Here is a 26,132-nt window from a genome sequence, read left to right on the forward strand (position 1 = left end):
TTAATAAAACATAGTATATAAATTAGAGTAACACAAAAGAACTTAATAGCGAGTATAAAACCAAAACGGAACAGACCAGAGTATCACAGAGGTTGTCATCATGCTAATATAACAGAACAATATAACCCACCAGAACAGGATAGAGCAGAACAGAGTAGAGCAAAACTGAACAGAGCAAAATGGAATAGAGCTACGCAAAGGATGTGTGTTTATACAGATGCGGTATTTTTTTAAAGCCAATCAGAATGCAAGTTTATCAGAAAACATCCTACCCAACTCAGCTACACACCAAAGTAGAGTTTCCCCATAACTCGTTCAGCCAAATCACACCAATAGATAACTATGGATAGTGCCACGAGAATTTTGCAGTTGAAACTGCCAGATTGAATACATGTGGTCAAGCCACTAAATTGCAACCAAGCTACCAAAACAAACTAAAATACCTTAGAATAATATAACTCATTTTAATTATAGAAGAACATTTTCGTAATTTTCTTAACTAAGTGACTCGGTTGAGGGTGACACCAATTTAGTAACACTTAATAAATAATATAAATAAGTATGATATTTAAATATTTAACCCGATGTAGCCAAGGATCGGTAAAAGTACCACAAAACTCTTTTTACTATATCTAAGATTGCATTTTAGACATTTTACTAAAAAAATGAACAAATTAGTCTCTGTACATTAGATGAGTGAGCAAAACAGTAGCCAATGATCAATAAAAGTACCACAAAACTCTTTTTACTATATCCCAGATTGCATTTTCACCCTTATACTAAAAAAATGGGCAAATTAGTCCTGTACATTAGATGAGTAAGCAAAACAATCGCTCCGTTGAAATTGTATTGTTAAATGTTTGTTTTGGTGTTTATATATAAAGTATTATAAAAAAAATTAATCCTTAAACTTTACACTTATATTCAATTTGACCCCTTACTCTTTTATTGGAAATAAAATTTATATTTTTGAAACTAATAAAACTAAAATGTCAAAAAGGCCTTAGTAAAAAGATTAAAAAATAATTAAGCCATTTTAAAATTTAAAAATTATTAAAAATCATAAAAATTATAAACAAAATTTATAAAAAAAAGTTATAAATTTTTTATAATTATACATTTTTATTCAAAAACAACAATACTGACCCAATAAAAGAGTATGGTCAAATTTCTTAAAAATCCTATAACCATTAAATTTTAATGGATCGGTATTGTTATTTAAAAAAAATTATAATATTAAAAAAATTATAACTTCTTTTTTATAAATTTTGTTTATAATTTTTATGATTTTTAAGTATTTTTTAAATTTTAAAAGGGTTTAATTGATTTTTCTAGTTTGTTACTTGTAAGGCCCAATTTTGGCCCGGGTCTGCATAAATAAAAATAAAGTCCAAATATAAATTCAAAGTCCAATTAGCAACCCAAATTACAAAATCAAGCCCATTGGCTAACCCTAGCCCGACGGCCCAACACCAAGCAGCACTCAGAAACCCCAGCGTCGCAACCAGGCTTTGCCCTCGCACGAACCGCGCCTTTGAGCCACTCCCCTCACGTGCGCCTCCGTACCCTCTGCATCTGCCACGCACACCGCTACATCAGCACCGTACGCCTGCAACAAACACAAAACGAGCAACGCAAGACCACAAGAAAACAAAAAAATAGCAGTTGTAAAAAAGGGAAATTTGCGATTTCGGTTTTCTTTTTGATTTTCTTTTCGACTATATAAAGCCACCAAACAGAATCTGTAAAGTTTTTTATATACACAGAGATTGAATACAAAGAAAAAAAGGTGATTTACCATTTTTTGCATCTTTCTACTGCACCCTTTTTTTATTTTTCTTTCTTTCTTTGATACGAAAAACAGAAAAGAAAAGGAGGAACCCTTACCTGGGTTTGGTGTCGCCGAATCCCTCCTCCACTCGGATCGGAGTTGAATGGATGAGCGGGCTTTCGATTTTTGATGCGGCGCAGAAGGAATCGGGGCTTAGGGTTGCTGGTTGTTTTGAAAAGAAAAAGAAAAATGACTTAGTTTTTCTAATTTATGGTTTAGAATGATGGTTTTAGATATTCCAAACGGCACTGTTTGGGGCTAGACTTAGTGGCTCCCAAAACGGTGCCGTACATACCATTGACCCGATGACCCGACCCGGATGCGGTGAGATCCGCGTGTTCTGGCATGGGGAGGGAGATTTGTGCTAAAGGTCCTTCTTCTCTTGCAGAATTTTTTAAATCGGTCCTTTTATTTTTTTTATTTTTACCCTGCATTTTGATATTGTCACGTTTTGGTCTATGTCACTGCACTGCGTTTTGGGGAAGCGGGATATTTCCCATTTGGCTCCCCCCGTAATTCGCGAATTGCATTTTGACCCTCCGTTTCTTTTAAATTACATTTGTGGCCAGTTAATTTTGTTTTGTCTACAGTTTAGTCCCTTTTGTTTTTTTTACTATTCAGTAACATTATTATTAATCTATTATTATTAATTTATTATTATTATCACCGCTATTATTTCTGGTATTATTATTGATATTGCTATTATATTAGTTTGCATATTTAATTGCCATTATTTACTTATATAAATTATTTTATGTTATTATGTAATATTATTTTAGGTTTTAACATTTTTATACAATACTATTTTATATCTATATACCATTTATATTAATTCATTTTATTTAAACATACACGAGTATATAATACATTATTATATCATTTTATTTATCTATACATATATATAATTTATTTTTTTCTAGGACCCTATTTTAATTTATTTTGTTTATTTCAACTTTTGTATATATTATTATATATTTTTACTTATTCCTATATATATAATTATTTTCTTTTAAAACCCTACTTCATATATTTCACTTGTTTCAACCTTTTCATATATTATTATGTATGTATATTATTTGGTATATTATATATTTTTCTTATGTATTTGCTTTAAATTCGTTTTGTTATTACATTTTTTACATAGTATTTCTTTTTATTTTCCTTTAAATCTATTGCAAACTCGTATATATACATTATTATGATGAAATTTTATACATATAATTTATCGTACATTGATAATTTTGAATCTTCTCCCTTGCATGTTTTTTTATTTTTATTTTTATTTTATTTTAAAACTTATTATACTTTATTTGTATTGATTTGCTTGATATTCTTTATAATTCATTTGCTTTTAATGTTAGTATTTGTAATATGTGATGTAAGATTATTGCTCTTATGTGTATTGTATTGCTTATTTGTATTTATTGATTCTTTGTCGCTCATTAGTGTACATTTTAGTTTCCGAATTATCATTTCGCGTGGTACATTATTATTCAATCGTTTTCTTTATTCAAAAGATTACAAATGACAAAGTTATTTCGTACAAAAGTTTCCAAAAATAACGCAATATTCGGTATTTGGGATTGTCGAAAAGATTATGTCCTAACTTACTGGATTCCAATCTTCCTCGGGATCTAAGAAATCGAATATATTTTTTAATCAAAACATAAATAAATAGCTCATTCTCGAGAATTCGATACGTGGTGTCCTAACGCATTGGATATGACGTATTGTTTTCTTGAGACGAGGATTTTTCTAACAAATGGAAATAAAGGCAATATTCGATATTTAGGAATTTGGTGAAATCGAACCCTAACTTACTGGGTTTTGATTTTCTTATTTGACCCAGATAATCGGAAATCATTCTCAAAATGCATAGGTTTTAAAAGTCAAGAGATAAATTTAATTTTGAGGAATTAAAATGTTGCACTCTAACTTACTGAGTGTGACGATTTATTTATTTGAAATAAGTGAATCTCATCGTCCAATTCATTTTACTCAAATTTTCTTTTCAAGGGATCGTATTTTAAAATCTTTTCAAAAATTCGATACTAAGACATTAAACAATCGATTCAGTACCAATTTTGGGCGTTACGAGGGTGCTAACCCTTCCTCGTGCGTAACCGACTCCCGGACCTATATTCTCAAATCTCGCAGACTTAAAATTTATTTTTAATGGTGAACCGATCACACCTTAATAAAAGATCGGTGGCGACTCCCATCTTTATTTTCAAAGTCGATCACCATTTTTTCTAAATTTAAAAGTGGTTTCGACATTACTAAAGTCTTTTTTATCCTTTAGCATTATTAGTTTCAAAAAAAATTAATTTACTTCAAATAAAAGAGTAGGGGTCAAATTGAATAAATGTGTAAAAATTGAGTGCTAAATTTATTATTATACTTTATACATAAATTATAAATCTTAACGGATGGATTGTTTTTCTTACTAATTTAATGTACGATCACTAATTTATGCAATTTTTTCAACAAAAGAATTAAGGTGTAATACAAAATATAATAGAGAAAATTTTGTGTAATACTTATTTACTTTAGAACTTCACAGTAAAAATGGTGTATGGTATATACAAATATAATAGGCCCAAGCCAATTTTACGGTGAGAAAAGCCCAAATATTAACAAGGCTATTGTACAAAGTTAAGAGATATTTTTGGGGAGCAGATCCGTGCGACATACAACCACACCATACGCAACAGTTTATGGACAGCCGAATCCTCAAAATCTCACCACAAAATACTCATCACCAGACACCACCACAAACTCCATTAAAACAGCCCCCCCCAAATCTCTTTGCTCAGTTTCCTCCAACCCCAACATGGCATTTGCATCCCAGGCAATGATATCAACGAACAGCTGTGCCTTCACTTCCCCAAACTTGTTGTTTTTGAAGAAATGTTCCAAAATTAACAACAAGACCAGGCAATTCCATTTCTTCACTGTTAGAGCATCTTCTGATGAATCCGATGACTGTAATGAAGAGGAATGTGCACCCGATAAAGAGGTTTCAACATCTCTTTTTTCCAGTAATCTTCTGTTGCGTGAATGTGTTTATTTGCTCTTTATTTTCTTTGAGTTCAAAGACTTTTTAGTTTATATACATGTATGTGCATATTCTGGTTTGTGCCAATACTTCTTGTGGTTTAATATTTCTTTTCTTTTGGGAGTTTAGTCCCTTTTGATTAATGTAATTACCCTTAAGAGATGAGTATTTGTAGTTGTAACCTCTTCTCCCATCCTCAAATGGAGACCTCCTTTGTAGGAAAAAGAAGATGTCACTTCAATTCTCTTAGTGCTTGTCAATGTTTCCTAAGTTTAGCTCTACCTCTTTAAGTTATTCATCTGTCTTGCATAAATTACAAAGCAAGTATAGTTTGATATAATTAGGCAATTGATATAGTAGTAAAATAGGTACTTAAATATTTAGATTTGAACAGGTTGGGAAGGTGAGTGTGGAATGGTTAGCCGGGGATAAGACAAAAGTGGTTGGGACATTTCCGCCTCGCCGAAAGGGCTGGACCGGCTATGTCGAAAAGGACACTGCGGGGCAGACCAACATTTATTCAATAGAGGTTGGTAGTCTCTAGATCTTTCAATTACCTGCATAACTTATGTTGTAAGCAAAGAGTGTTTTTTTCCTTTCCTATAGCCTGCAGTTTACGTAGCCGAAAGTGCGATAAGCTCGGGAACTGCTGGTTCTTCAGCGGACGGAACTGAGAATACAGCTGCAGTTGCTGCCGGATTCGCCCTTATCTTTGTTGCTGCAGCTTCATCTATAGTCCTTCAGGTTGGCAGGAACTCACCTCCGGTAAAGACGGCCGAATATACTGGACCAACACTTAGTTACTACATAAACAAGTTTAAGCCACCGGAAATTATCCAGGCTGTGGCACCGAGTGTGACTGAAACGCCCTCCTCAGAGTTAACAGAAAGCTCGGCTCCCGAAGTTTCAGACATTCAGGTTCAATCTGAACTTCCACCTGAATCTTCTAGTCTAAGCAGTACTTCATAGGAAAATTTTGGTATCAATCTGTTGTAATGTTCAAATTTTATTTCTTTTGTAGCTCCTGTATTACTATATATATATATTGAATAGCTACAATATTTATACTGGAATATGATATCATTCTTACTACATTAGTCTTGCATCGCTGCAGCTGTTTGATATATTTTCGGTTACAGATGGTAAGATATGATCCTTGAATATAGGGATGTAGATTAACAGGGTGTATGATCAACAATTCATGAACAATTGGGCTTTTATCATTTATCAAGCTAATATAGGGATGTAGATTAACAGAGTGTATGATCATAATGAACAAGTCGGTTTTTATTCATTTATCAAGCTAAATAAATAAATATGAACAAAATTTTGAGACTAGTTTATTAAACGAATCAAACACTAGTTAAACCTTTTCAGTTCATTTATGTTTATGAATAATATTGTTTATGTTCATTTAATGTTCCTTTAATAAATCATTTAAAACTAGTCTAGAATTTGTTTATTGTTTAATAACTATATAACTAATGATATTAATATTGTTTGTGTGATTATTTTATTTATAATATAATTATACAAATTTATACTTGTTTACCTTTACATCTATATCTAATTCATGAATATTGCTTCTGAACATATTCATTTATATGTTTATAGACATGTTTGTAAAAATGTAAAATTAATTTAATCAATGAAATTAATTGAATAAATAATATTTATTTTGACATATTGAAAACAAATATTAGGTTTGTTTAAATAATAAAGTGTTGGGTCTAAAGTTTAAGAAAAATATATAATTGAACTCAATACATAAAACGCTCAACTTAATCTTTGTGTGATAACAATAACCCTAGTAATATTATTAAGGGTGCGCTGCCCCTCCCAACTTTAGTTAGAGTGGAGTGTATTTTCTATTTAAATAGTATTATTTGTTAAGCTCGTATTCAACTAGGATTCTTGTAGTTCTTCCTATAAATAGAGAGCACCAGTTGACTTAAAAAGACACTTCATACTATTAGATTGATAGTTATTTTGTTAAAAAATAGTGAGATTTATTTACTTAGAATAAATTCTATTTTCTGGGAATTACGATATTTATTGGTTTTTATAGAGAAAATTTACTTTCCTATTAAAAGTAATTAGATCATTTTTTTTTCTGTGATTTAGTTCGTGTTGTTCGATTCCACACTCGACACGATTTGTGATACAATGATAGCAAAGAAGGTCTTTCAGTACAAAGTCAGGATCAACTAAATTCATCTTGCACAAATTACATGTATTGTTTTGATTGGGGTTTATTACCATAAATATCATAAGAGGGCTTGATTTTGAAATTTTTTTAACTTCCGTTGTAACTATAAAATAATTTTCTTAACCGATTTCTCAACATGGTTACGAGTCATTTCTGATAAGACAAACGATTTAATTACTATGTGTTAGTAATTTACTTTTTTATATCGGGAGATAAAATAGATATCATGAGATAAAATAGGATCACGTTAAGAGAACAAATTTTATCACAAAAAGATAATAATTTCTCCCTGAATGGTATGTAAAATAATTTCAATTGTTGAATATATAAAGTATTTTATATTGATATGATAGAGATATCAGATCGATTCGAAAAATTTTATACATGATAAGTGCAATTATATTGATATATTCAACGGTTGAATCATTAAATATTAGTCATATAAATAATTAAAGAAGTGTGTAAAACTACTTTAGGTTTTACACTGTGTAAGTCGATTCCTCTCCTAATAATGAGATAATTTGACAAATAATACAAGTGTAAAACTTAGAAGAGACAAAAGGTTAAATGGAAATCTAAAACGAGTGTTGTATCCTACAGTAATCTTTGGTCATTGTGTTCCCAAGGAAGACGGTTTTCGGTCGGAATTTGATCGAACACTTTGAGTACATGGTCCATGTCACCAAGTTAGTTTATACAAGAGACCACTAAACATCAAAGTTGAGTGAAAAAAATGGGTGTTCTTGTTAGGGCTTGGCAGCGGATTTGCTTGAGTTGGTCCATGGATTTGTTGTGCATGAGACTACTAAACATCAAAGTTCAGAAAAAAAACTAAGAAGCTCAGAAGCGCCGTCGATATCGTCTTGAAATCTGGCAATCGCGAAGAACCCAAGCTCCGCTTGAGCGCAAGTGTCATCACAGCTCCTACCAAGGTTGCACCAGCCGGGAATCGAACCCGGGTCTGTACCGTGGCAGGGTACTATTCTACCGCTAGACCACTGCTGCTTGTTGAGAAAGGGGAGAACAATTAACTATAGGTTGCGTTTATTAAAATAAAATTCAATATTACAGATGATTAGGTAAATGAATTTTTTTTTGAGAAATGTTAGATTATAATTCGATTTGGTTCAGTTCAATATTTTTTATATTCATTTTTTATTTTAAATTTTAAATTTATTTAAATAAAATGAGTTTTGTTTTATAACTTTTGAATATTATTTTTAAAAATTTAAAAACATTTTCATTCATATTTTAAAAAGTAACCAGTTTTTATTATTTTATAAAAATATAATCCAATTCGATTTTAAGTAATCACCATTAAGGTATGAAATTGTTACTTACTACTCTATTGTTTGTTATGTATAAAATAAATTATTAAATTATGAAAGAGTTATACAAATTTATAATATTTTGAATAAAAAATAACAACATGATAAAAAAGTATTCTTTTTTCTAACTTAAATCACGTGCTTGCCGCTAGTTAACTGTCAAAACTGTGGGCAGAATTTGAAGAAATGTAGGCCAGAAAGACATTTCTGTTTTTTTCTTCTTCTTTTTTAAATGAGAAGAAAGAATAATTTTTTTTAATAATTTTATTGTGGGTTTTGATTATATAAGTTGTTCTCTTATAAAATGTTTAAAATTATTCATAGTTCATATACAATTTATAAATAGATAGATAATACGTTTCAATATGCTCAAACTCACATCATTCCGCAACCTTCAAGACTTCACCAATAAAAAAAATAAATATAAAAAAATATATTTGAAGTGACTACTTGTGAATTAAGTCCTAATAAAATTGCCATATGCATGAGAAAAAAAACCTATTAAAATATACAAAAATAAATATAAGTAGTTATCCAAAAAAAATAATCTTTAATTTTTAATTATAAAAATAATTAGATACAAATATATATATATTTATCATTTTGACTTGAGACAAGTCTATCCTTCCCCTCCAATTACATGGCAAAATGTCTTTTTAAGTAAATTATAAATTTAATTAAAATATGACATAAATATATTAAAAATAATTAAAATATTAAAAATATTACATTAATTGGACTCAATACATAAAAAATTCAACTTAATTCTTGTGTAAAGACAATAACCCCAATAATATTATTAAGGGTGCGCTGCCCCTCCCTACTTTTCTATTTAAATTTTATTATTTATTAAAGTCCTATTCAACCAAGATTCTTGTAGCCTTCCTTATAAATAGAGAGCATCAGTTGACTTAAAAAAGGACACTTCATACTATTAGATTGATAGTTATTTTGTCAAAAAATAATGAAATTTATTTACTTAGAATGAATTTTATTTTATAAGAATTACCATATTTATTTGTTTTTATAGAGAGAATTTCCTTTCCTATTGAAAGTAATTACATCGTTTTTTTTTTGTGATTTAGTTTGTGTTGTTCGATTCCATACTCGATACGATTTTGTGATACAATGATAGTAAAGAAGGCTTTAATCTCACCGAAGCTTTGTATTTTTTACCCAAGCTTCTTGCTTCAATCAAAGTCTGGTTTTGTGCTTCAAAATCAATTACAGTCTGGATTTTGATATAGACCACAAAACTTGAATTTACAAAGGCTTTCATCTCATTCCTTCCTGCTTCTTGCTTCAATCATCATCTGGGTTTTTGTTCATTATTTATATAATTTGCAAAACTTGAAATTAGAAAAAGTAGAACCACATAACACAATCCCAAACTTTTAGATATTTGATTTTGTTCCATTTTCTGTAAATTAACAACTAACAAAAACCAGACAATGATTGAAGCACAAACTGAGAAAGAGCTTGGCTGAAAAAGGGAAGATTGAAAATGTAAAAAAATTGTCTATGTGAAGGTACAATGTGCTACATATGAGAATGGATTTATCTAATAATTTCTCCTTAGACGGTATGTAAAATAATTTCTAACCGTTGAATATATAGTAATATATAGAGTATTTTATATCATTATGATAGAGATATCAAATCGATTCGAAAATTTATATTCATAAGTGCAATTATATTGATATATTCAATGGTTACATTATTAAATATTAATCATATAAATAATTACAGAATTATGTAAAACTATTCTAAATTTTACACTACGTAAGTTAATTCCTCTCCTGACAATGGGATGATTTGACGTTTAAAGCTTAAAAGAGAGAAAAAATTAAATGGAAATATAAAATGAGTGTATTTTTTGGACATTGAAATGCCATATTTTGGAAAGGTGTAAATATCAGGCTTAACAGTCAGTTTTAACACATTGAAAGCCCATTTTTTGGACAATCTATCCTACAGTAATCTTTGGTCATTGTGTTCCCAAGGAAGACAGTTTTCGCTTCGGAATTTGATCGAACACTTTGAGTACATGGTCCATGTCACCAAGTTTATTTATACAAGAACATCAAAGTTCAGTAAAAAAAAATGCCATATTTTGGAAAGGTGTAAATATCAGGCTTAACAGTCAGTTTTAACACATTGAAAGCCCATTTTTTGGACAATCTATCCTACAGTAATCTTTGGTCATTGTGTTCCCAAGGAAGACAGTTTTCGCTTCGGAATTTGATCGAACACTTTGAGTACATGGTCCATGTCACCAAGTTTATTTATACAAGAACATCAAAGTTCAGTAAAAAAAAAAATGGGTGTTCTTGTTAGGGCTCGGCAACGGATTTGCTTGAGTTGGTCCATGGATTTGCTATGTAAATAAAAAACAAGAAGCTCAGAAGCGCCGTTGATATCGTCTTGGAATCAGACGATTGCGAAGAACCCAATCTTCGCTTGAGCGCAGCTATCGTCACAGCTTCATTGAAGGTTACACCAGCCGGGAATCGAACTCGGGTCCGTACCGTGGCAGGGTGCTATCATACCACTAGACAACTGGTTCTTGTTATCGATGCGGAGAAATATTAATAATAGGTTGTGTTTATTAAAATAAAATTCAATGTTGTAGATGGGTAAATGAGGAAAGATTTTTTAGAAATGTTAGATTATAATTCGATTTGGATAGGTTAGATATTTTTATATTGTTTTTTTTGTTTTTAATTTTAAATTTATTTAAATAAAATGAGTTTCTTTTTTTTATAAATTTTGAATATTATTCTTAAAAATTGAATTTTTTTCATAAATATTTTAAAAAATAATATTTTTCATTATCTTATAAAAATATAATTTAATTCGGTTTTAAGTATTCACGATTAAGGTATGAAATTGTTAATTGTACTCTATTGTTTGTTATGTATAAAATAAATTATTAACTTATGAAAGAGTTATACAAATTTATAATATTTAGCATAAAAAATAGCAACATGATAAAATTTATTCTTTTTTCTAACTTAAATCACGTGCTTGCCGCTAGTTAACTGTCAAAACTATGGGTAGGATTTGAAGAAATGTAGACTATAAAGACATTTCTTTTTTCTTAAATGAGCTTAAAAACAAAGAATAATATTTTTTAATAATTTTATTGTAGGTTTTGATTATATTTATTTTTTTGATAAAATGTTTAAAATTATTCATAATTCATTCATAATTTATAAATAGATAAATAATGTGTTTTAGTATACTCAAACTCACGTCTTTATACATTGAGAATAATACTGTTTAGACTCAATCAGTAAAAAGAAAATTAAATATAAAAAAAAAACAGATTTGAAGTGATACCAAATATTTATGGTAAAGTATTATAAAGTAAATATGCATGAGAAAAAAAAACGAAAATAAATATAAGTAGTTATCTAAAGAAAATATTCTTTATAAAAATAATTAGAAAACAAATATATATATATATATATCATTTTGACTCGAGACTAGTCTATCCTTCCCCTCGTATTACATGGCAAAATGTCTCTTTTGAGTAAATTATAAAATTATTTAAAATATGATATAAATATATTAAAAAATATTACATTAAAATTGTGAAATATAAAAATTACTAGAAACCTTAGAATATAAATATGTGTCTAAAAATAATATATAACAAATAATAAAATGTATAGTTTGAAATTAATTAATCATACTAACACATTAATATGTACGCTATTAAAATAAAAAAAAGATTTAATTATGGGTAAAACAACATTTAAATACATAAATACATTTGATAAATAATACTGAATACAGTACAATTATTTATTATGGTATTGTCATCAATTGTGAGTTAGTGCCAAGTGGGCTTGTAACACTAACTCAATTGACAATATTATTGATACTAGAAATCCTATCACACGCGTATGTGTGGGGAAACCACAGATTTAAAACACAAATGTGTGTTTAAAAATAATATACAATAAACAATAAAATTTATGGTTTGAAATTAATTAATAATAACACTAAAATATGTACGCTATTAAAATGAAAAATAGATTAAATTGTTTATTATGGTATCGTCATCAATTTTGAGACGGTGTCGAGTTAACTGTGACACCAACTCAATCAAATACATTATTAATATATATATAACTGATAGAGGTAATAGAGTGTGCATAACAAAATAAAAATGTATGAAAATATCAAAATAAAACTTTATTTATTTTTTAACATTCTCATTATAAGTTTTAATCATATCTGCTCTTTTTGACAAAATGTCTAGAACTACCCATTGCCCTTCCTCAACCCATAAATAGGAAGATAATGCGCTTCAGTGCACTCAAACTCACGTTCTCCTACATTGGCAACAATGCATCAATACTCATGCCAATTGAGCTAATGCTTAATCAGCAAATAAAGTTTTAGTTGGATAGTAAATTAAAGGTTTTATTAATGCAATCGACATGGGTTTGAATCCCACCAAAAGCATATTTTTATTGATTTTTTAAAATGAAAAATACTACAGTACCCTCGAATAACATTAACTTATTTTAATTACGGGAGGATATTTTCATAATTTAAGAATTGACTTAGTGACTCGGTTGAAGGTGATACCAACTCAATAAAAAATTTAAATAATAGTAAGTATAGATAAAAATACAACCGATGAAGTTAATAAAGTGTGCATAATAAAATAAAAAAATTTATAAAACTATCAAAATAAAGTTTTAGTTAAGTGGTAAATTAAAAGTTTTACCAACTCGGTTGAGGGTGACACCAACTCAGTAAAACACTTAAATAATAGTAGTATCGATATACAAATGATGAAAGTAATAAATTGAAAAACTTTAATATTAATTTTTGCTAGTTTTATAAACTTCATCATAATTAACTGGTTTTGATGAATTATGAGATTATTGGAATTGTAGTTGAGTTTATATGTTTGAATTGTAATCTGGACTAGTTAAATTGCGAGTTTTGATCAGGGGCTAGATTGGTTAAAATTGTGTGGATTGCTCAGGTAAATTTTCCCTTAATTTTTTAAAATATTGAATTGTAAAATAGTACCGATATTTTGACTAAGGTATAGATACTTTGTTAATGGTATAGATATTTTTTTTATCTTTGTTCAATTTTTTCTAAACATAGAAGCTCAAAATGGTATCGATACCAGATAGGGTTATTGATACTTTAACCCTGGTAGCAAGATGAAATTATTTTCTAATCAAAAATTTTTGTAAATTTTACAATTTAGTCCCTATTTGACTCTAGACTATTCAGAAAACTATTATAAGCCAGATAGAGCTCGAAAATCATTACGAGGTATATAGAAATACATATAGACCTAATTCTGATTAGGGTAAATGTTTAAAATATATTGAATCTGACTGTTTGTTGCTCTAGCAACAAATAGAACATTCCAATAACTTGACCTGACGGTCGAGTCAGGTATATGGGTGTTACATTTAAGGTTTTAGTACTCCAACTGACATGGGTTCAAATCCACCATATTCATAATTTAATTGGTTTTTTGTTAAAATGAAAAGACTAAAATACCCTCGAATAATATAATTTTTTTAATTACAAAAGGACATTTCCATAATTTCCTGACCAAGTTGGTGATGTGACACCCCACACCCAACTCGGTTGTCGGATCCAAGGATGTGACATCACATTACGTTGTTGGAGCAACACATGCTATTTCAACATAATAACACCAGGTTTAATTCACACTTATCAATAGCTTGACAAATAAAACGTTTAATAAAATCATCCACACTTAGCAGCATAATGGTTTAAGATCTTATTTCATCTAATTACAAGGTCATGCTAAGATAAAATTGAATTTAGGACCCTAATCCAAACTCACTTGTTTATTTTAGGAATTTTATCTTCAATGTTAACTTGTCATGAGACATTAATATATGTGTCTCGAGGCAAGGTCTCTTATGTCTTAGGACTAGGTCTCGATACTAGCCTCCAATGTTTTCTTATTTTTGCTTCAATGTTTGGATGTCTCGAGACAAGGGGTTCTTGTCTTAAGACCTGGAGAAAGGCAAGATTTATTTAGCTTCTATGTATCTTTGCCTTGAGACAAAGACCACTTTGTCTCAAATCTCGTTGAGATTATCTCGAGACTAACATGGCAAGTCTGGAGACATCAAGCAATCCAATGTACAATATGATAAATTTTATTCCAATGGTCTCGAGACATGTTCTTGTTGTCTCGAGACTCAAAGGAAAAATGACCCTAAATGCACATTTTTTACGATTCAAATCATGCCAATTTGTACCTAAAACATACTCACACCTAGCATCAATGCAAAATCATCCATATAACATACATAAACACATTCAATCGCCAACCAAAACTTAAAATCCATTTCATCAAGACATAACTAAACTAGTTATGCAATCAAACGCCTAAAAACATGTATATTTAACTCCAAATCAATAGATGAAATTCATTGACCAAAACATTAGAGGTCATAAAACTAAAGGTATCAAAACATTAGCTTAACAACTAACCAAAATCAACTTAAGTACATGTCATATGACCCAAAACACATATGTACGTACAAAATGAAAACAAGTTTATTTCCGAGTTGAGCTTTCGAGTTGAATGCTTGACGACCTTGAATATACTCTAACTTTTACCCCAAACTGGCACACGGAAACAAAAATAATTGTACGCTGAGTAAAGTAAACTCAATAATGCTAACATAATTCGAATTCAAATATAACATAACTAAAATCCTATAAGCCGCTAAATATCAAACATAAACATATAAATCACAAATCATTCAATATCAATATCAATATCATTGATAAGTATATATCATTAAATCAATAATTCATTATTTATCAATTTTATTTATTACAAATAGATACCTGTTTACACAATATAATTTCTGATGCACCCTTATTATATTTGCATCTATTTCATCGGAATCAAACCATGTATCATTCAACATTTATTTCTCATTTTTAGTCACACATGTATACACAAATAATAATATCACTTATTAATCCTTATTATCAAATTTGAGTATCTTATCACATATCGCATTCAATTCATTATTTGGCCCTTATTAACTGACTCGAATTAGATGACGAATATACAAATCAAACCACCAACACACCAATTACACATCAAAGTGTTAGTCATAAATAAAATACTGATCCCACCAATCACACCAATATAACATGCATAAAACACTGAATATAACACGCACAAGGTGCTAAATATAACACGCATATAGCGCTAAATGTAACATGCACAAGGGGCTGATATAACACGTGTAAAGCACTGAAACTCCCACCTATCAAATTGACCCTATGATATGTCAACTATACCCATAACTCTATTTGATAATGTTAACAGTGAAAATTTCATTATAAATGTCCATATATCATCAAACAAGCATTTATGTATTCAAATCACATACCAACAACCACAAATCACTTAGTCAGGTATATACGTACCTTTCAAACATAATAATGTTGATTGTTTACTATTTCTGATCACTTAACAAATCAAGCAAATATTTAGATATGTGACAAACTCGAATTATGAGAGCACAAATTAGATTAACCATTCATCAACAACTTTGCCTTTCCCTTTGCTTTTCAACGTCCCGATGTCGTCTTTATCTACGTACAATAAATTCAGATATAGAAAATCCATTAATCACACAATTTAAATACAAAAAAAAAACATTATACACATGGATGCATTTTATTATATTTAGTTCCTACATACCCTAATATCGAAAACACTTGTTTTTGACAATTTTACCCGATCAAATATAAATCCGGCTTAATAAATATAGTACATGGACCTCCTAAAATCATTATTTATTACCAACCTCAAAATTTTTATCTTTTACAATTTCATCCCTAATAATTCACAATTAATGAAAGGATTTAAACTTAGTTTGATACTTTTTTTTCCATAAATTTAACATGTTTTTCCATTACCCAACTTAACATTATAAATGCATGAATGGAAGTTTACACTTAATTTCACTAATTTATCAAATTGAATTAATGGGTCCTCAACATCTAACATCTATAACCAAAATTCTATTGAAAATTTAAAAGAAACAACTTACAATTTGTTTAATGAAGATTCGACAATGGTGAGAAATTGAGAGAAAAAATTCCTTTCTCTAGTTTTGTTCATCCTAGCCGAATGTGGAGAAGAGAAATGCCTTTCTTTTTCTTTTCACTATTTACACAAATATATATAAAAGGATTAGGAAAGTGTTTAAGTTTACTTAATCTATATTAATCAATTAACATGAAATTATTAATTAATGTTAATAATAGAGGCCAAGTCAGAAAATTTTTAGTGGTCAAAATTAAGTTTTAATTTTTAATAGTCTATATATTTATAATTTTTAAATGATTAAATAAAATTTTATCGGATTAAATCAATTTTTTTTATCATTTTTAGGAGGCCAAAGTGTAATTTTACCTTTACTAATTTAAATTTTAAAATTTTTAAAAAGGCCTAAATAAACAATTTTTCATTTTACGAGGGTCGACCCTTCTATTTATTCTAGTTTAATTTCTAACTAGTTCTTTCTCCATTTTCTTGAATTTAAATTTTATTAGTATTTTTTTTATAAATTTAGTCTTTATACTATTTTTATTAATTGATTTAATTCAATAACACTTTATTACTTGACCTCTCTGATTTGTAATTATTTTATTTTGAATTATTTACTAACTCAACTCAGTTAATCTAGTCTGTAACTGAATGTTACGACACCGTTAAAAACCGGGTTGCTACAGGTGACGCGATTGAGAGTGACATTAACTCTGTGAGGGACTTAATAAATAGTAAGTACAGATATACAATTGATAGAAATGATAATTTGTGCATGTTAAAACAAAAATGTATAAAATACATTAAAATGAAACTTTAGTTAAGTGGTAAATTTAAGGTTTAAGTAATTTTAATTAGTGCATGTTCAAATCTCATCACATGTATATTTTAATTAGTTTTTATTAAAATAAAAAGACTAAAATACCCTCAAATAATATAATTTTTTTAATGACTAAAATATTTTTGAATAATATATATTTTTAATTATGAAAAGACATTTCCATAATTTCTTAATCAAATTAATGACCCAGTTGAAGGTGATATCAACCAATAACTTTATTTTATAAAATTAAATCTATTATGTGCCCATAGTTAACCATCAAAACTGTGAGCAGAATTTGAAGAAAAAGTAAACAAAAAAATACATTTACAAAAAAGAATGATATAATTGCATATGTAGCACTACTCTTTTAAAGTAGACTAATTAAAAAAAAAAGTTATTCCAGAATTATGTATATAACTAGTGGTAGAGTTAGAAATTTTTTTTGGGAGAGTTGGAATTAAATTGTATATTTTATGATAGTAAAAAAATATAATTTTATTATTTTAATAGCCTATATTTTTATAATTTTTAAAGGGTAATCAAATTTTTATTATTTTGATAGAGCAAAATACAATTTTACCATTACTAAATTAAAATTTTATAAATTATAAGAACTTAAATTAAAAATTTACCATTTTAATGACTAACATTACCCGTCAAACTCGTGAAACTCTTACTCTTAGCGGCAGATATGCATACAAATATGATACACAGATCGATTGTATTCCATATCAATATGGTGATTTTATATAAGTTAATTTCTAATATAATGACTTAATTTTTAAAATATTGAAAAGCATGTCATTAGAAGATTGGAATATACATATTTTCTATTTTAAAAAATTATGATGAAATAATAAATAATAATCATCAAATCGGTAAAAGTGTAAATGTAAATGGTAATGTATTAAAAGAAGGTAAATAATTACACCCAAATTATAGTTTATTGATAGTGCGTTTGTTTATTACAAAAATAATTTAAATTCGAATTGTAAAAAAGAATATCACTGTTTTATAATTGAATTTTTAATTTGTAATTTAAAATTAAATATGAGTATTATTGTTAATGCAGAAGGATATAGTTGAGGCGCATTATCCTCTTATCTATAAATTAAAAAAGATTATGGATAATTTTAGATATTTTGTTATTGTGTAAGAAAATTGAAAAAGGAAAATGATGGTAAGACTATGAAATATGGGTCAATTTTGTTGTTGTAATTTTTTTCCTTTGTCACATTCATGCATCAATCTCTGCAGATTTTCTTCTCATTTTAATAAATTCATGCACGTGGATCCAATCTTATCTTAAAACTCTCAACCCTATTATGTATATATATATATATATATATATAACGTATACGATAAGTAATGTAATTATATTTCTTTTATATAATTTGTATATTTTGGAAAGATAATTTCTATAATTTTATTATCCATTAAATTAAAATAGTTTATATTTAAAAATAAATAGTTAATTAGATAAAATAATTTATTCATTTGATTTAATTTAAGTATTTTTTATTTAATTATATATTAGCTATAATAAATTTTATGTTAATTAGTTAATATATCAACTTAAATAACTATTTTTCTTATTAAATTATGTATAAAATAAATTTATATTATAATCTGATTTATTAAAATATATTTAATATTTAGAATATAAAAACAGATAAAATTTATTTAACCAATATATATGATTAAAAATGTACACATATTAAGCTGAATATTAATACCACAATATATTAAATATATTTAAAATATATAATAATATATTTTATCCATAAAATTAACTATATTATAATTTTATATATTAGTTAATATCTATATTATTATTTAAGTGTTTTACTGAGTTGGTATTACCGTCAATCGAGTCACCAACTCAATTGTTAAATTACGGGAATACTCTCCTATAATTAAGAAAGTTATATTATTCGAGGGTATTTTAATCTTTTTCATTTAAAAAACCAATAAAAATATATATATGGTGACCCGTGTTGATTGCATCAATAAAACGTTTAATTTACCACTCAACTAAAGCTTTGTTTTGATATTTTTATATGTTTTTATTTTATTATGCACATTTTATCACATTCATCAATTGTATATCTATACTTACTATTATTTAAGTGTTTTATTGAGTTGGTGTCACCCTCAAACGAGTCACCAACTCAATTGTTAAATTATGGAAATACCCTTTTGTAATTAAAAAAGTTATATTATTCGAGGATATTTAGTATTTTATTAAAAATCAATAAAATTATGTCATGTTAATTGCATCAATAAAACCTTTAATTTACCACTCAACTAAATCTTTATTTTAATATTCTTATACATTTTTATTTTATTATGCACACTCTATAATTTCCATCAATTGTACATCTATACTTATTATTATTTAAGTGTTTAACTGAATTGACGTCACTTTCAACTGGGTCACCAATTTAGTTGTTACGAAAATACTCTATGTAATTAAAATAATTTAAATTAAGTATTTATAATTTTTAATAATTTTTAAATTTTAAAAATAGTTTTCATAAGTTTTTTGAATTTTTAAATTTTTAAATTTTAAAAAAATTAATTAAATGTTGATATGTCATCTATATGGCAATTTGTATGTATGTTATGTCACTAAAGTTAATAAATTTTAATTTTTTTCATTTATTTTTGGTTAATTTGACAAAAAATATAAATTTAAGGATTAAAAGAGAGAAAAATTAAATAAAGGAATAAAATAAATTTTTTTTATAAAGTTGGTGGATAATGCTTTTAAAAAAAACTACCTACCAGTAAATTTTTGATCTATTTAAGCATCTAAACAAGCTATGATTCATACACGCGACCAAAACTGGTAAACGTGAAAACAATAAACAGGATGACTTAATCATGAATAAAATATTAGTGTTTGTATTGCAGATTTAAAGGCAACATGGGAGCAGGCGGAAAGACAGAAAAAGTGCAAGCTTTTTTGCCCATAAAAAATTTGAAATAGGTCTATAAGGCCAGTTGTTGAAGAAGAAGCAGATCAATGGCGAAGGAGTTGGAAGGATTCAATTTCGAGCAAAGGCATGGAAAGGCGAGGGTGAGAGTGGGCAGAGTTTGGAGGAGCAAAGATGGATGCCGCCACTTCATGGTCGAATGGAATGTTAACATCAGCTTGCTTTCCAATTGCGTTGCCGCTTATGTCCGCGATGACAACTCTGACATCGTCGCTACTGACACCATGAAAAACACTGTAAGCTTAAACTGCTTTCCTTTTTTTTTTTTATTAGCTAAATCGTGAAGCTTTTTTTCATTTTACTAGTTCATGGAAATTTGTTATATACTTATTTTAGCATGATTTCCCTTTCAAAGTATTGTAATTCTCTATCGTTTCAGTTCATGATACTTTTTATGCTCGCTCTGTTCACTCTTTACTATGTTTCTTTTCAAAGTTCCTAACCTTTTGCTTAGAAAGGTACTATAAAATTAGGACAGAAAAATGAGAAGAAAATATGTATTTTTCTTTTATTAGCATGCTTGGTAGGAAATATGAAAAAGTGGATATGGATGGCTTGTGGTGGTTGAAAACCTAGAGAGAATGAAATTAAAATTTTAAAATAATAAATAATCTTGTAAATACAAGATACTCTTTGAATTCAGTTTAGAAATCAGCTTCAGGAGAAAGGACGGTGGGGGGGGGAAGGGAGAATGATTATGGTAATGTATCTCCCTATAAAAATTAATCTTCAAATGATAATTTCTTAAGTATTTATCAATATTTGCAGTCATGTTGATTGAGAAATTCTTCGTATAACAGCATTGTTGCTACGCCATCTGAGTAATTGTTGAAATTAATACAGGTTTATATCAAAGCAAAGGAATGTTCAGAACAACTTTCAGCAGAGGAGTTTGCTATTCTACTTGGCAAGCACTTCACATCATTTTATCCACAGGTAGTTTCTTGATGCTTAAAAATTTATTTTAATCTTATGAAGAAAGTAGTCAGGAGCTGGATGATTCCTTCTCTTTCTTAGTATGAGGATAATTCAGTTTGCTTTTCAGTAGGGTAATGTATTCCCTACATTTGGAAGAAACCAAAGTATCATAGTTCTCTTACAGAGGCTACAAATGCATCCTATTTGGTGGCTTGGGCAATTTGAGGTTTGAGGATTTATAACAGATGTGCATTCTGGCTTTTGAGTTCAGTATCGTTGGCTAAGTGTTTATCATGAATAGTGATAATCGTTGGCTAAGTGTTTGAGAATGAATCTTTTATGTATTCTTATTTGGGCTTCATTACAAAATAATTTTTCATTACTAAATTTCCTACGTCTATAAGCATAGAGACTTCTGGAATTCATTTTCTTTTGTACCCTAAAATAATATACAAAGCATTGTTGGGTTCATCAAGTCCTTTTTAAAATAAAGTATATGCTTTATTTGTTTGCTTTTAGCCACAGTATGATGAGCATTTCAGTAGGAATATACTTCTATATGTTACCTTAAAATTGTCGGTGATGTCTATGAATGAGCTGACGAAACTTTCTTTCTTGACCTCCATCTCATTATTTTAAATAGAGCTTCAGCTTGACATTGGATTAAATCTGCTTCTTCCTGTCACACTTTCCATCTCTTTTTCATGTGTACTTCTACAAATTTATGCATCTTTAAATGCTTCTCTGTGACTTCTTTTTATTATAAAATTGATATTGAGTAGTTTCTTGTGAGTGTAAAAAGTGCCTATCTCACAATATTTTGGTATTTGTTGAGCATATGATTTATATAAACTTGATTTGGTAGTTGACCATCTTAATTTTAGCCTTGCTTGGCTTGTTGACAAGTTTCTTGATTCCTTTTATGTCTTTTTCTTTTTGAAGCATTAAGCTCTATGTATAACTCTTGGCTGTATCACATTAATAGTTCCGCATACTGCTTGCTATTTGACTGATGCCTATGTTTGTTATCACTTTTTTGTAGGTTTTTACTGCAATAGTAAAGATAGTGGAAAAGCCATGGGAACGCATTTCTGTCAATGGTCAACCACATGAACATGGTTAGTCTTCCTAACTTTTGGCGAGGTTGCAGTTGTTCTGCATAATATCTGATTAATTTCTTTTGGGATCAACTTCCATCAATAGTTCCACTTGATATTTGTTTTGGTATCTTATTTATTGAAGGCTTTAAACTGGGATCTGAAAAGCATACAACGGAAGCGATTGTACAGAAGTCTGGTGTTTTACAGCTGACTTCTGGTGTTGAAGGCCTGTCTTTGCTGAAGACAACCCAGGTAAATTTGTCAGTCTTTTTTTATGATAGGTTGGTTCTTGTATTTTTAAATATCCCTTTACCTGAGCAGGAAAAAAAGGCACCTTCTTGTAAAAGTAATTATATTTCTTAATATGGTCTTGTCTCCAGGGAATATAAAATTGTTGCAATTTCTATAGTTTTCCTCCTAGTGTTTTTTTTTTTTTGCTAGACAAGCTGCTTGCTGTTTCCTCTCCAATGCTATTTAGAAATTGCAGTATCCATTCATTATCAATATATAATGTTGAAACACAGTTCCATGGTAGCAGAAATGAAATGAGCATCTCTAAATTCAAATGTAGCCATTATTAATGACCTGTATTTAGCAATAATGAGACCTTCATCTGCTTACAGACTCTAATGGGAACAAAATTCACTTAGATTATGGTAGTCAAGCAATTAGATTTTATATAATTCTCAGATGGATCTTTTTGGTTACATTGCAAAAGTGCCCTCAAACAATAAATGGTTATTGCATCTGAATCAGGAAACTCATTCCCGGTCTTCCTATCTTTCTTCTAAAAAGAGTTTGTTTTCTCATGTCAATGATTTATTGGATCTTAGTGAAATCTTCTGAATATAACATTTGTTTATTGCGTTTTTCAAAAAATTGGCAAATAGAATGTCTTCTCAACATGAAGTAGGTTGATAAACTTAGATCTTATAACAAGCTCCTCATTTGTGTGATAAGGAAGAAACTTGTAGTTCTATTCTGAGCTTTATTATTTTCATAAGATATTTCTCTTCTTCTTGTCGAGTAACCGAAGAATAGTATGTATATATTTGTCAAAAAATTTGTGTTTATTAAATGATAATATTCTGTATCTTCTTATCTGTTTCCTCCTTTACTCCTGGTATTTAACCTTGTAGCCTTAATAAGGCTTGTGCCAATAGTGCACCAGGGTGCAGTTTCTTGGGCTAAGCAATTACAAAGTGAAAAAACATAGTGCATGAGTGGGCAGTTTCTCTTATATGGGATCTACTAATTCATCAGGTGAAATATGTCCTTGAATGCTGATCTGCAATTGGGTTTCAGTACTTCCCCTTATCCTCTATTGCTACATAGATGCACTGGTTATTTTTTTTATTTAAGTGGCCTCCATGTGGAACCCATTGAAGCAATCATTGTTGCTGACCTTTTTTTATCTCATTAGCTGCATCTTGCAACAATTTTTTTTTTTTGGTATTTGAGGACTCTAAGATCCAATACTTGGTTCAGTGGTATTCTTTTCATTTTTATCCCTTAAGCTAAACATCTTTTTTTCTTTGCTGATTTTTGGAATATTTGAATATGAACAGTCGGGATTTGAAGGATTCATCAGGGACAAATACACAGCACTTCCTGAAACACGAGAAAGGATGCTGGCAACAGAGGTCACAGCTTCTTGGAGGTGAAATTTCTTTTCTATTTGTTAATATTGATGCTAAGTTTAAGAAGGTATATGTGGGTAATTTGTTATCGAGTATATGCTACAGTCAAAGTCTTTTCCTAAAGATAGCTTTTAACATGCTTGTTGCCTTGAGTCTTAGGCGTTTTGTTTGAGAGTAAGTTATTGACCCAAGTAAACTGTAAATGTGATTTGTGGAGCAGGTATTCTTATGAATCTGTCTCTAGCATCCCTCAAAAGTCGCTCTACTTCAATGAGCAATACTTGAATGTGAAAAAGGCTTTGGTTGATACTTTCTTTGGTCCTCCTGAACGGGGTGTATATAGTGCATCTGTTCAAAGCACTCTTTTGCAGATGGCAAAGGCTGTACTTGGCAGGTTCTCTCTCACATACACATACATATGCACATATTGTGTGTACTCTCATGCGTCATCTCATGTGAACTCCTGCTTGCACATACATGCTCGAACTGATTTCATCTTTTGTTTTAATGGTTTTTAGGTTTGGTGACATATCATCAGTTAAACTAAAAATGCCGAATATCCATTTCTTACCTGTTAATATATCAAGCAAGGATCACGGCAGCATTGTAAAGGTACGACTCTTTGCCAGATAATAGGTATTAGAATGCAAGTAAACTGATCATCCTAAAGAGCTGTGAAAGAATAGAGTGTGGGGTGTTTGGTAGAACTCAGAATACAAGGAATTGATAATGAAAAATAACGCAGTGGATCGAAGAGATCTCCAGATAATGATATTTGGCAATCTAAGCAGATAAAGAAGTTTTCGAGTTAAGTCGGATAGAAAGTTCAAATGGAGTCTCAAGTTCATAGCCCTGTTTAATCACCTAACCTACTTCTGTAGTCCACTTGCTGCTTTTACATTTTCCATTTTTCTTTTAATATTTGGACGTTATATTTTGTTGTTCATTAATTTCTACCTGAAAATGCAATTGCTTCTAATAGTTGGAATCCTCTTATTTAGCGAGAACGGAAAAGTAGGAGATACATAAATCATTTTGTTTTTGTGGTTTTGTCAAAACTTACACGGAAAATGAAGCTATGATGCGATGTCCTTGTGCAGTTCAATGATGATGTATATCTTCCGACGGACGAACCTCACGGATCGATTGAAGCTAGCTTGAGCCGATTCTGGTCAAAGATGTAGTAGGTACAAGACAAACGTAGTGTATGGTGGAAGAAGGGTATAATAAATTTCTGCTTCACGCTTTGTTCATTATCTAATAATGATAATCAGAAGGACAGTCTGGTTTACGTATGTTAAAGAAGTAATATTAGTGCAACATGTTGATGCGTAACAACTTCAAAACAGTTAGCAGTTGTTGGGTTAATAAATTGTGTTCCTTGTTTGGGTTGTTCGTTTTAGGCAAGGCTTTATTTTTTTTGGTTTGCAGCAAAAAGGATTTAACAGGTATGCTTCCTTTCGCCTACTGAGTATTGGAGAATTAACAAAGCTTTTGCAAATGCCTAATTGGTGACGTGGCAGTTAAAAAAAATATCAATACAATAATAATTTTAGTCATCAAAATTTAATCCTCAAAATATTAATCAATACTGAGTATTATATTGATTTAGTTATACTTTTAAAAAATTAATCCTTAAAATTTACAAATGATTTTAATTAATTTGATTTTAATTTTAAAAAATTCAAAAAAATATAATAAGAAATTCAAAAAACATATCAAAATAAAAAATTTTAAAAATATATAATAAATTTAAATGTTATTTTAATATTTATATTATCATTAAATAAATATAGTTATATTAATATTAAATAAAATAAAAATCCATCCCATCCCCCCTCTCCCACTCTGCTGTTGCTGCTGGTTTTCTACTGAATGTTGCAGTATGCACCTTAGATGACAAATAACCATCATTCATATATGTAGCAGTAGCTATAAAGTTACAAAATTTATGCTACTAAAGTGCTTGATTCATGTGAGGACTTACTATTTCTATGAATTTGGAAGAGATGAGTAGCACATTGTGATGATGGCCGCCGTTAATGATGAAATCAAATAGTGTTTTAATTTTTTTTAAAAATCCATATCAATATTTTCAATATTATTTTTTACTTCATCACTACCA

The 26,132-nt window shown here is 29.0% G+C and overlaps 2 protein-coding genes, 1 long non-coding RNA gene and 3 other non-coding genes across 7 annotated transcripts; 2 read left to right on the forward strand and 4 right to left on the reverse strand.

Moving 5' to 3' along the window:
* Positions 1-1,378: 1,378 nt before the first annotated feature.
* On the reverse strand, positions 1,379-2,071 carry LOC107927528 (uncharacterized). The gene is made up of 2 exons (XR_001692465.2): positions 1,888-2,071; positions 1,379-1,609 (listed from the first exon to the last, which is right to left on the reverse strand). It is a non-coding gene; the product is annotated as an uncharacterized lncRNA (long non-coding RNA).
* Positions 2,072-4,453: 2,382 nt separating this feature from the next.
* Positions 4,454-5,981, forward strand: LOC107927529 (protein MAINTENANCE OF PSII UNDER HIGH LIGHT 1). Of its 2 annotated transcripts, none has more exons than XM_016858618.2 (3): positions 4,454-4,850; positions 5,284-5,418; positions 5,496-5,981. In XM_016858618.2, exons 1-3 carry the CDS (start codon positions 4,665-4,667, stop codon positions 5,856-5,858), a joined length of 684 nt encoding a protein of 227 aa, XP_016714107.1. In that variant the 5' UTR covers positions 4,454-4,664; the 3' UTR covers positions 5,859-5,981. The 2 variants fall into 2 exon arrangements, with proteins under 2 accessions (XP_016714107.1, XP_040947579.1); XM_041091645.1 differs by having other exon boundaries at positions 4,512-4,872.
* Positions 5,982-7,934: 1,953 nt separating this feature from the next.
* Positions 7,935-8,022, reverse strand: LOC121216671 (small nucleolar RNA snoR114). The gene has a single exon (XR_005912851.1). It is a non-coding gene; the product is annotated as a small nucleolar RNA snoR114 (small nucleolar RNA).
* A 10-nt stretch (positions 8,023-8,032) lies between these two features.
* Positions 8,033-8,103, reverse strand: TRNAG-GCC (transfer RNA glycine (anticodon GCC)). The gene has a single exon. It is a non-coding gene; the product is annotated as a tRNA-Gly (tRNA).
* A 2,720-nt stretch (positions 8,104-10,823) lies between these two features.
* LOC121216670 (small nucleolar RNA snoR114) lies at positions 10,824-10,911 on the reverse strand. Its single transcript, XR_005912850.1, has one exon. It is a non-coding gene; the product is annotated as a small nucleolar RNA snoR114 (small nucleolar RNA).
* A 9,269-nt stretch (positions 10,912-20,180) lies between these two features.
* LOC107927605 (uricase-2 isozyme 2) lies at positions 20,181-25,409 on the forward strand. Its single transcript, XM_016858718.2, has 8 exons — positions 20,181-20,585; positions 21,193-21,285; positions 22,310-22,385; positions 22,510-22,619; positions 23,936-24,027; positions 24,228-24,401; positions 24,526-24,619; positions 25,108-25,409. The coding sequence occupies exons 1-8, from the start codon at positions 20,379-20,381 to the stop codon at positions 25,189-25,191; spliced, it is 930 nt and encodes a 309-aa protein (XP_016714207.1). The 5' UTR covers positions 20,181-20,378; the 3' UTR covers positions 25,192-25,409.
* The last annotated feature ends 723 nt before the right edge of the window (positions 25,410-26,132 follow it).

Source organism: Gossypium hirsutum, chromosome D04 (assembly GCF_007990345.1).
Source record: "Gossypium hirsutum isolate 1008001.06 chromosome D04, Gossypium_hirsutum_v2.1, whole genome shotgun sequence".
In the NCBI taxonomy this organism is placed as follows: domain Eukaryota; kingdom Viridiplantae; phylum Streptophyta; class Magnoliopsida; order Malvales; family Malvaceae; genus Gossypium; species Gossypium hirsutum.

Bases quoted from the DNA above. Each gene is read 5' to 3' on its own strand.
- LOC107927605 (XM_016858718.2), top strand. From the start codon at position 20,379: ATGGCGAAGGAGTTGGAAGGATTCAATTTCGAGCAAAGGCATGGAAAG. The intron at 20,586-21,192 runs GTAAGCTTAAAC...AAATTAATACAG, and splicing joins CTGACACCATGAAAAACACT to GTTTATATCAAAGCAAAGGA. The intron at 21,286-22,309 runs GTAGTTTCTTGA...ACTTTTTTGTAG, and splicing joins TCACATCATTTTATCCACAG to GTTTTTACTGCAATAGTAAA.
- LOC107927529 (XM_016858618.2), top strand. From the start codon at position 4,665: ATGGCATTTGCATCCCAGGCAATGATATCAACGAACAGCTGTGCCTTC. The intron at 4,851-5,283 runs GTTTCAACATCT...AGATTTGAACAG, and splicing joins AATGTGCACCCGATAAAGAG to GTTGGGAAGGTGAGTGTGGA. The intron at 5,419-5,495 runs GTTGGTAGTCTC...CCTTTCCTATAG, and splicing joins CCAACATTTATTCAATAGAG to CCTGCAGTTTACGTAGCCGA.